The sequence below is a fragment of the Balaenoptera musculus genome, chromosome 6, assembly GCF_009873245.2.
Source record: "Balaenoptera musculus isolate JJ_BM4_2016_0621 chromosome 6, mBalMus1.pri.v3, whole genome shotgun sequence".
Lineage (NCBI taxonomy): Eukaryota > Metazoa > Chordata > Mammalia > Artiodactyla > Balaenopteridae > Balaenoptera > Balaenoptera musculus.
The window spans coordinates 93,809,414-93,821,480 of NC_045790.1; the positions used below are offsets into that span (position 1 = coordinate 93,809,414).

Consider the following 12,067-nt stretch of genomic DNA (forward strand, 5'->3'; position numbering starts at 1 on the left):
ACAAGGTCATCGCAAAGATCAAAATACAAATTATATGAATGTCTTCTGTAAGCTGTAGATAACATTACAGATTCAATATATTGTAATATTAAAAATCAAAATAAGTTAAACAAGACACTCAGAAAGCACAAACGTTGTATTATTCAAAGGCGTTGCCCTTGGTTTTTCATTGTTCTTACTTAATTTTAACTGCAATATTCTTAAATATGAAGGGAAACCTTTATCAGGCTTGTGGAACTAAGGAGCATTTCTTGGTCAAGAATACCTTTCCTTGTGGCTCACACATTTTCTTTCATTTAAACAAGCAAGTATTAAATACTATTTAGCACTGTGTGATGTGAGGTGGAGAATACGAAGTGAAATAAGATTCCTTTCCAGAAAGAAAGATGCAAGTTAAGAGATGCAAAGCAAGTAACAAAACTAAAGCCTGGCTCCCCTGATGCCAATGGGAAGACATGGAGAGTTTCACAAAACAAGACGTAAAATCACTTTTTGAAAGTCTGTTTGACAGGTAACGTGCTCAACAAATATCTGTGGTCTAGCTTCCATCCTACAGGAGAGAGTCTTACTTTTTACTTAACTCATTTCTGTATTCCTTGAAATATTAAGTTTGTGTAGCTTTTATAATCACAAAACTCTCTCTCTCTGGAAATTGCATACACAGACACACACAACCACCACCTCAATACTCTGGGAAGTATCAGCCCCCCACCCTGAAACTGTTGCTGTATAGAAGTTTTTAGGAGTATGAAAAAAATAGTTAAAATGTGACTGACAAAATGAGAACAGATTAGTGGTTGCTAGGGGTCAGGATGGGGGTAAGGGAGATGAGTGTGGCTATGAAAGTGTAACAGGAGGGATCCCAGTGGTGGTGGAACGATTCTGTACCTTGCCTGTATCCATGTCAATATCCCAACTGTGATGTCATACTCTGGTTTTGTAAGATATCACCATTGGGGGAAACTGGGTTACGGGTATAAGAATCTCGCCATATTATTTCTTACAACTGCATATGAATCTAAAATTATCTCAAAAGTCTAATTTTAAAATAATAGCAACATTATAACCAATTGAATAAAATCAGAATCCATGAGCCCATACTGGTATAAATAAATGAATAAACAAACAGGAGAGGACAAAGCTTTTTTTCACAGTAGACAGCTAACTAATAAATTTTAAAGAGAAACGAATTAGAAATTCATCATTTGGCAATCATCAGAGTAATGATTCATTCATCCAAGAAATATCAATGGATGCTAAAACTAGATGTTAAAATCTGATGAGGAATAGAATATTTCCTACAAAAAGGGAAAAAATAGTTTTTTTCACAGTGGAGAAATCTGGCAGACTTCATAAGTAATCAAAGTTAACATCACCAGTAATGGAACAAATCAACATCATGTGCTCCTTGACAGGATGCAGTGAGAAGCACCACAGCAGCATTTCTATGCTATTTTGTCAAAGATAAATAATACGAATCTAATTATGAAGAAATATCAGATGAACCCAGAGTGAGGGACATTCTATAAAATGCATAGCCTGTGATCTTTCAATGGCAAGGTCATGTAGGTCAAGAAAAGACTGAGGGACTGTTCAAGATTGAAGATGATTCAAGAGGTACGACAACTAAACACAATCAGTGACCCTCGATTGGATTCCTTTGCTACAAGGAACATTATTGGAAAAACTAGTTAAACTTGAATGCAGTCTGTGAATTAAGTGGTAGTTTATGTCTCAGTGTTAATTTCCTGATTTTGATGGTTGTATTGAAGTTATGAAAGAGAATGTCCTTGTCTGCAGGAATTACACAGTATTCAAGGATGATGGGGCATCATGCTGGCAACCTACAAATGCTCAGGGAAAATGTTCCATAAATTCAGCAAACTCTTCTGTGAGTTTGAGATTGTTTCAAAATAAAAATTGTTTATTATAAAGAATGCAATTGATAATTTTCTCTGCAGTCTAGAGCTCAAGAGATCGTGGTGTGCCCAATTTCTGCTAACTCTTCCAATGAACATACAGTTAAATGAGGATAGCAATGATTGAAAATGCAATTCTCTAAATCAGGGGCTGGCACACTTTTTCTGTAAAGGGTCAGAGAATAAATATTTTAGACTTTGAGCAACAGTCTCAGCTGCAAGTATTCGATACTGCTGTTGCAGTACAAAAACAGCCATAAACAACACATAGCCCTAGTGAGTGTGACTGTGTGCCAATAAAACTTTAATTTATGGACACTGAAATTTGAATTTCATGTAATTTTCATGTTTCACAAAATACGTTTTTCCCCAATCACTAAAATGTAAAACCCATCCTTAGCTCATAGGTCATATAAAAACAGGTAGATTTGGCCAGTGGGTCTTAGTTTGCCGACCTCTGCTTTAGATTTGTAAATGGGTCTTCAACCTGCCATATCACTAAACAGATGAGCAGTAAGTAAGCTGTGAAGATGAGCATTATCAATGTAAGAATTAGAGAATGTTATATGCCGACTATACAAAGTACAGATGAATGTTACGGACTGAATGGTCCCTGCTTTGGAAGACTGATGACCCATTCTGGCTCCTCGTGACACACATTTCTTCTGTCAGATGGTGCCTGAATCCAAGTCCATCCCAACACACAAACCGACCCCAAGCCTTCCTAGGGTTTGGGATCAGGTAAACTCGGTGTTAAAAAATAAGCAATTTGTTTCCAAAGGTCTTAATGTAAAAATGTTCTGCTTACCTTGGTATAATGAAGGGACCTGATCGAGAAGCATTTCTACGGTTTTTATCTAGCACAAGTCACACTCTGGGTTTAAGAAGAAGGGCTGGAAACAGTATCAAAATTCCATTTCAGAAGTTGAGAGACTATTGGAATAAATGAGAAAGATGATGAACAATGGAACCTAAAGCAATAGTTAACTGGGAAAAGAGGATGGGAAAACTGATTAAGACTCACTAATTGTATAACGTTAGCTGAGGTTTTGAGTCTAGGAAATTACGGTTTCACTAAAAAAAAAAAAAAAATCATTGTTAATTTGTGAAGAAGACTCCTGAGACATTTGATTCCTAACAATCTTACAACCACCTAAATTTAAAGGTTCAGTATTCTATCCCAAATACTCATTGAGACATTCATTTGAATAGCCATTGTTGTTTTTCCCGTCTTAGCAATATATCGAAAATATAATTAGCGTATAACTGGAAGATACCTACCACTTTTATCCTGTTAGTCATTAAATCTAAAAACATAAAGACCACTGTAACTTTATAAACTCCTAGTGAGAGTTCTCCATAAAGTCATTGTAAAGTTTTTATAAAATCAGTTTTTCCAAAAGAAACTCACTCTAACAGCTATACTGCTGACAAGTGAAGTATTGTCCTAAGATGTTACCTCTCCTTTCATGCAACATAAATCACCACCTCTTGTACACTGGAAAGACTTATGACTCAGGTTGACAAAAAAGCAGTTCTGAGCTGGGGAAGCATATGGTGGCTTCACCTGTGAGTTCAGAAGCCCTTGTGGCAGGAACAGAAAAGAGGTCACAGAAGGCAGGCACCAAGCAGTGCAAGGACGACTCTTCAACAAAAGAAACAGCACTGACCAGAACCACACATTAGCAAACACTGATTGAGAATGATTTATTAAAGTCCAATTAGTATGGTTTTAAATTTCAAATAGTCCACATCTCCTTCAGAATAAATGCGCATGAGTAAAAGTCCAAGTTCGTTTGTTTCCCTTCCACTATAAAATGCTCTGTATTTTGTGTCAAGTCTGTGCAAACACCTTTCTGCTAACCGGTTCCCCATATTCTTTCCAGTTTGGGCACTTGTTGAGTCTGCCCTCTGTTCAAATGGTGACCATGCACTGACCTCCTCCTTCCTAAATAACCATTCTTCTTCTGGACATCTCTCTCTCAAACATACTCCCGACTTTCCCACACCTGCTTCGTGACTGTGACTTTACTGGTTACTTATTACGACAAACTGGTGCAATAATTAGTTTACCCGGACAGTTGAACAGGTATCACCTAATATGGCGGCATCTGTAGGGGTGACCTTAGAGAATACACAGTATCCAGTCACATACCAACACTCTCAACCCATTTGCTACAGAAGCTATTTAATATGAAGATGATCCTTTATTCACTCGGCATGTTTGATTTGTTTGCACTGTCTTCAATTCTACACTAGGGTTGTGGCTACCGAGAGCTGGATCATCCATTGCTCAAATGAAATTTGGAATTGCTAGACATATTAAGTAGGGTATCCTGGCTATTTGTGGCAGTTGACTGTTTCTAGTCCATCTTGTTATATAAAAAAAGTCACTCTCAACTAAAGTAACCACTGCATTTCCTTTGTAAAAAGGTAATTTAACTGGCTTTCCTCACAATTGCCACCTACATAGGGCAAGAGCAGGAAATCCCCTTTTATAAAAGGTAAGAGCATAAAAAGACATTTCACATTAAAAAAAAAAAATCCTTCATGGGAATGTGTCCTAAGTAAATAATCAATTATATGGACAAAGTTTTATGTACATAAAAATTTTGCAACATTATTTATAATAGTGAAAATTAGACATAACCTAAGTAGTCAACAATACAGGAATGGTTAAATAAACTGAGTTGCATCCATTAAATGGAATATTATATAGCCATTAAAATTATGTTTTTGTAAAATTTTTAATGCCATAGGAAAATGTGGCAATTATGCAGTGGAAAAAAACAAACTGGTTATAAAACTGTTTACAGTATGATCCCAATTATATAAAAAGGTATATAATATACATATAGGCATACACAGGGGAAAAGCTGTTAATGGTGGTTACTTCTGAGTTGTGATATTATCAGTATTTTTTCTGTTTTATACATTTCTGTATTTTTCAAGTTTTCTACAATGACTATGTATTATAATACAGAAAAACACAGGTCATTAAAAAATTCCTCTGATGAACTAATAATTAGAATGTACTTGGGTACTATAAATATGTGGGAACAATACCACTGTGCTCATCTCTATAACTTTTATAGAGTACACATTCTTCTGATAATAAACTTACATTCCCTGTTTGTTTTATACATGTTACAACACTTTAATAAAAAAAGGTAATATTGTGATTAGATCATTGTTTGTTTCATAACCTAAACAAATACTGGCTTTGACATCTAGGTTCTTCTATTTCCTAGAAGATTTAAAATTAATACCCTTTTATCTTTTTAAGTACAGCATACTGCATACATACATTACATGCATGCTTTCTAAAAAAAGTAATTCTAATTTACAGTTTTCCTACATAAGGAAAAAAATGGAGTTATGATCGTTTAAAAACAGTCTATAGTCTTATCCATCACAAGCATGCTGATAGGCATAAACATGTTTATTAAATGAAATGTAACCTTTAAAAAGAAAAAAAGGGAAGCCTGTATATAAATGAAGTTGTGGATTCAATTAGTCAGAATTGATTCTGACTTGCACCAAACCACACAAAATCTTTTGAAGACTAGTTAGTGTAGTGTAAATGGACACTCCAGAGTCTGTTTATGAATTCTATTGCAAGGTCTCCACTTTCTACTTTCAAAAGGAACGGGGAGCAGGATGAGGGATGTCCCATAAGCTAATTTTTCAATATACATCAAGTCTTGGTGGGTCTAGGAACAAATACTGCCATGGGTTAGTGTTTAAGTACGCGAGTGTGTTTTTCCTCTCTCTCACAGCCCGCCCTGCCCGTGCCTTTGGGAAGGGGGAGGATGATCATCCCTCAGTAGATGATGGCCGCGTCTCATCTTAGTTTCCTTTCTAAACCACGGAGTGGTCATTGCTGTGAACTCCAGCCAGAATGGTGTGGTTGACGGAGGACGCTGAGCGGTCGGAGCCTTCCGTGGGGCCGCTGGTGTTCTCACTGCGCTGGCAGCAGAGGATCTGCCTGAAGGTGGCGCTCATCTCCTTGTCGCGGTAGGAGTAGATGATGGGGTTCATGGCAGAGTTGAACTCGGCAAGCAGAAGGAAAAACTTCTCATAGGCCAGAACGTCACACTGTGGGCAGCACACGTCAAGAAGTAACAACACCAATCCAGGAGTCCAGCAGATGATAAAGGCACCTGCGAGGACGGGGAGCGGGATCGGGGAGGTTGAAAAAAAAGAGAGAACAGAAAAATAGAATGATGAGGCGAGCAACCATGGGGTGAAACGATTTCAGTTCAAGGTAAAAATACTGAGCTTCAAAGCCACCGGATCATCATTTGCAATAAAATGTTCATTTTCTGAAATAATCAGAAAAGGTTTTGACGATAAAATGAGCAATTGAATAAAATCTCATTAATTCAGACCTTACTAAAATTGAGTATTTCTGAGACATTGATGATGATTATTTTGAGCAAAACAGAGTTTGCTAAGCAATTGCGGTATGAAATCGAGACATCCTGCAGTCAGGATATACACTTTGATGCTTATAAAAATACAGTTTTTAATAGTATAAGACTGTTTTCAGGCAAAAGCACTGTGACAAACACCCTTTAACGTTTAGTTGAGGCACAGTTTCCGGATGCGGTTTGACTGGGCTCAAATCCTTGCTCTGTTATTTAACAAACTGGGCGAACTTAGGCAAATTACTTTCCTTTTTTAATTGACGTAGAGTTGATTTACAACGTTGTGTTAGTTTCAGGTGTACAGCACAGTGATCCGGTTTTGTGTATATGTGTGTGTGTGTGTGTAGATACACATGTATATGTACTCTTTTTCAGATCCTTTTCCATTATAGGTTATTACGAGATCCTGAACACAGTACCCTATGCTACGCCGTAGGTCCTTGTTGTTGGCAAATTAGTTTTTTACCTCAGTTTTCTCATCTGAGAAATAGAAATGATTCCATTTGCCTCATTTGGGGTGTGGCAGGAGTAAATGAGTGTCCAGAAAATAATCACGCAGTAAATCTTACCAGAAACAGCAGTAGCAATAATATTGTTATTATCTGCTCAGCAGCACGGGCCTGTTTGGAAATAGCAATTTCCAACAGTAAGATGCACATTTACTTTTATTTTAAGTCAACTATCACTTAAATGGTACTTTTCTATATGCTTTACAAACATTAACTCACTTAATCTGTACCACAGCTGTAGGAGATAGAAACTATTATCTCATCACCCAGAGGAAGAAACTGAGAAACAGAAAAGTAAAATAACTTGCTCAAGGCCACGGTCCTGGAAAGTGGCAGACCCGAGGCAAACCCCAGAGTTTCTGCTCTTAAGGGCTGGCTCCAGAGTCCATGCTCCAGTAAACACTATGTTATATCCCCACTTCTTAAATTAATAAAATTAAATCTTTTAAACCAAAATGTTATGCTCTAGATGTTTCCTATTTAAATTCTCTTCCTTCCCCAACTCTTCTAAATCATGAATATTTTACTATAACTGTAAAGGGATGGATATACAAATTATGTTCTTAGTTCCAACTTATTTAGCTCCTGAAACCACTCACTTGGCTCCCAGGGGAAATGGAGGTTGTGAAATAGCATTAAAATCTACCACCATATTACCCCAGGAATGAGCTGGAGATCCTTGGCTAAGAGAACGTGAACTGGTGGGCACCATCATGTCCCATTACATCTTACTTGATGGGCCCCTTACGTGTAATTAGGCTACATAATGAGCAGACAGGGAGTAGGGATGATCCCAGAAGTGCATTTGAAGCTTTTGATTTAAATGGCACTGGCCTAGGTGAAGGCAGGCTTGGATTGGGGTCGTGAATTGGACTAGCCTCAAGGAATGAGTTTCACAAAATGTAAACAAATGAGATTTAGTCTCCAAACAGCCCAGTTTTGAATGTGAGCTTTCTTTTTTTGAAACTTTTCAGCAGGGAAATGAAAATAAAGCAAGGAGCAAAGTATCCCCATAAAGCTCTTTGTTCTAAACACAAATGTGTATTGGTTTTAAACTGCTGTTCGCTTTGAAGACTGGCCAAGGTGCTTCATTTTCTAATAAATACAATACCTTAGACTTTGCTTAGGGAGAAAAAAAAATATTTCAAAAATCAGGAGATAATAGCCAAGGAGCTATTTGAACTTCAAGTAAAAATGTTAATAAAGCATTCATTCCAAGTCCTTGAATTTCCTTGCTTGAAAATCACTCAGAAAGCTAAACATAAAGGAAAATCAAAGGAATGCCTCTTGAGTTTCAGAAATAATGCATTATTCATTGAGAAGCCGGGAAGGGAATTATTCTCAGGATGGAAAATGCTTGGATGGAAAATACATGGTCCCATTATTCCATTTACTTGGAAACTAAAAACATGCAGGCCCTTCATGAATGGGAGAGCATTCTTTCAAGTCTCCTTTCCCCGTTCTTTTATCAAAGCTCTAGTTGAGCTCAAATTCAGAGCCTGATTAGATACCAGCAACATGCATCTCAATAGATTTATTTTAAGTAACACGATCTTTTTCTCCTTCCAGGCAGCAGAAGGGAAGACCCTTATTCTCATGGATTTGCTCAAGCTGTCTCTTCAAAAGTGGCAGAATTCAAATACAGTCATTTGTTGTTTATAACTTCTTCTAATTTTTAAATTCAAAAAGAGCAAGATCTTTGCGATAAAAGCCATGACGGTCTCAGGAACTAGCCCAATGGGCCTTACCAACCCTGCAAGCAGCCTAGATTAGAGACAGGAAGTGAGGACACCATAGTCTGACCAGGAGCTAATACACATGGGTGCTTCACTGAGGAACTCCAAGTCCTCTCCCTTCTTCTTCATTAAAAGGAACTGTTTTTAGTACTACAATAAGGCCCAACCACACGGTCCCAACACTCTGTGCTTGGATCTTCGAGACCTGATTGAGTAATTTAAGAGACTCAGTACAGGCCTCAAAAATCAACATCTAAAATCAATCATACAGAGCTTTTCCTTCTTCTCCCTTCCCCTCTCTTTCACAGAGGTGCCGAGGATCAAACTGACCAAAAGCTGAAGGTGGACTACCTCAGTGGAAAAATGGGCCCTGGAAAATTCCAAGGTGATTAGGCTTCTAAACAATCGTGATTGAACATTATGAGATCAACTTTGCTCAAATCACGGATTTACCACCAAGTTTCTATAAACAAGAACTACAACCAAGCCCCTTTAGTAAAAAGGAGCCAACAATAATCCAGTTGGGTCATAGAACTTGAGATGTGCGTTGGGGACCCTTGATCCGTAATCTGTGGACAGATTACCAACACATAATCTGTAGAGACTCAAGTGCACACCTATAACGCAGGTTGATAAGAATGAAAAGAACCTCCATCTCCACATCTGTAAAGTGGAGAAATAATAGCTCTCTGCCTACTCCATAGGGTGTGGCGAGGATCAAATTGAGATAGATATGACACGTAAAAGCCCTCTACACACTGCACATCTACCTGACTACACTACCTATTGCCATCATGAGAGGCATAATGTGTGCAGACTGGTGTAGCACAGTTCCAGGGCAGATTTCTTCCAGGGCAAAATGTGGAAGCATGTTTTGGACCATGAAGACCTGGCATTTCAAAAAGTTCTGAGATGACACCATCCTAATTATAAGAGATTCCTAGGACTTGCAGTTGGATGTGACAAGGATAACAAGAAGGAAAAGAGAGGAACACAGAGAAGCATGGAAGCCCCAAATCACTTTGGAGTTTCTCATGGGTCAGCTCAGTACCTACCAAGATGATGAATAAGATAATGTGGTACTCAGTAGGGACAGTCCTTTAGGTAGTTTGTATATTTCCGGAACATTTCTGATTGACGAATCCCCACAGATCAAGGCATAAAACCAAGGATGGTATGCAATAGCATGAAAGAAAGAGGAAGCACAAGTAGTTTGTGGTTGCTTATTGTAAAGACAGAAGCAGAAGTAGCAGAAGATAAGATGTTCAAGACCGTGAAGACCTTGTACACAGCCTGGCAAAGATATTTGAAATTTGTCCAGTCTAGCATTGATTCTCAGCCCCAGCCACATACTACAATAGCCTGCAGAACATATAAGAAATAATGATCTTCATCTATCCTTCCTCCCATGAGATTTTAATTTCATTGGTCTCATTGGCCAGAGTCTCATTTAATATACAACACTGTAAGAGAAGGGAAGAAGAAAATGATGTGGATAAAAATAAAGGCAAAACCATCAGATATTTCCAAATTCCAGAGGCGAAAGAAGAGCCTGAACAGAAGCAGTGGCAATGGGAGAAGAGAGGTATGAAAGGATTGGAAAGGTATTTAGAAGATGGACTGCATGGAATGGATGAGAAAGATATGAGTCTAGAATGATTCCTAGATTCTCCATTTGGGTGACAGAAGGATGGTGCTACCTTCCACTGAAGGAAGAAACACAAGAGAAAGTATCAGTTAGTGTCTTCTGAGGGTAGATGAGGAGAACACAGATGGTGCCCTAGGTTTTATTTCTCTTCAGCTTGAGGTACCTGCATGACTTCAGATGGAGAGGCCTTAAAGACACCCTGATGAGCTCATGGCAATTTGAGTCCTTTAAGACTGCTTCTCAGTGGGCTGAACAAGAGTGGTTACATTTGGCATGATTTGCCTATATTGCAAGTAACATGGGGAGGAGAATAATCAAAATATATCTGCGGTTTGGAATAAATAGCAGAAGTCGCTCTTCCTCGAGTGAGCTTCAGTCCTTTCTTCTACATCTGTCAAATCAATCTGTGAGGGCCCCGGTGCCCACGAAGATGGAAGGAGAGATGCTGGAATGTGGACGCAAAAAGCAGGGAGGAAGGAGGCTGTTTTGGAAGAAGGGGTCACAGCTGCAGAGCAAGATCAGATTACCACACCTTCCCTGAAATCTACACACCCCCATCAGCTGAATAATGCTTACCATCTGGTCTCACAATTAGAGGCTTTTTTCTAGAGGGACTTTTTCCTAACTAGTTGAACTTTGCTTATATTTGGAACATAAGAACCAAAGTTAAAAAGAAAAAAATGACTGACAGAGAAGACCTCAAGGGAGGGAGTCCAAGGTTTTTGATGAAAAAAACAGAAAGCACTTCCAGTCTGGTTGGCAAATTTGTGTTTTTACAAAAAATCAGACATCTCACAGATCTAAAACGAGTCAAGGTAAATCCATCCTACACCGCTGCTGTGTCCGAGTTAACCTCTCCTTGGCCTCGCTCTTCTTGCTTCTCAAATGAGGATCTCAGTCCTCCCTACGAAACCAATGCGTATTAAACCATGTTAAGATGGGTCCCCGCCTCTCCTCTGCCCCCTTAAACATGTTTTCGGATTTCCGCCCAGCTCTGTCTTGGAGTGAACTAACTAGAATAAGACTGGCTCACCAGAGCATTATTACCCACTAATATCTAAAAAACAATGCTACTCTAAAGGCCTAACAAAGGTTTTTCTTATAAGTCCTTATCATTTTTAAATAACAGATATATTTTAAACTTAAAAATATATATAATTTATATATATGCACACATACATATATACACATACATACACTATATAAATGTATATGTAACATATATGTATGTGTGTTACATACCCACACACATTCAAAACACTCACTGCGTCTTAGTGTCTTAAAAAAGACAATGAAAAAAAAAAAGACAATGAGGTTTATTTTCTTTCACACGAGACCCAACGAAAAAGGGATCATGTCACTTACATATTCTTCACATAGGAGACAATTCACCATTCTCAGAACAATTAAACCTGTTTTGCCTCCTAAACACAGTGATTACAAAATTTTTCAAACACAGATTTCCCTCCCTTATTTTAAAAATGATCAATCTTAAATCTCACAGAAAATCAGTGTTGTCAACCACAGTTCAACACCGTCTAACTGAGAAAGTGATACTAAACTTATTGCATGACTGTGGTCTAGCTGTTACCGAAGTGATTTGAATAATACTTATCCCTTAAAGGATAAATGAAACTCTCCCTGCCCAGAATCTTTCCTTAGAAAAAGTTCAACATAAACAGGGAATTTGTAATTGGTTTTACAACATATTTAATTTTTCAGCTATGGATTAGGATTCTCCCAAAATGGTACAGGTCTAAACGACTACTGAAATCTGGCTGAAAATACTCACAGAAGATAGCTGATGACAGAATCCTGTGGATTT

At 38.1% G+C, this 12,067-nt stretch overlaps 1 protein-coding gene across 4 annotated transcripts in view; it reads right to left on the minus strand.

Annotated features, from left to right (window-relative positions):
- Positions 1–3,601: 3,601 nt before the first annotated feature.
- LPAR1 (lysophosphatidic acid receptor 1) overlaps positions 3,602–12,067 on the minus strand; it is a 156,473-nt gene continuing 148,007 nt past the window's right edge. For all 4 annotated transcript variants that reach the window (XM_036856485.1, XM_036856487.1, XM_036856488.1 and 1 more), the window contains one exon: positions 3,602–6,082. In XM_036856485.1, the coding sequence (XP_036712380.1) occupies positions 5,781–6,082 (302 nt within the window). In that variant the 3' untranslated portion in view covers positions 3,602–5,780. The remainder of the gene's footprint in view (positions 6,083–12,067) is intronic.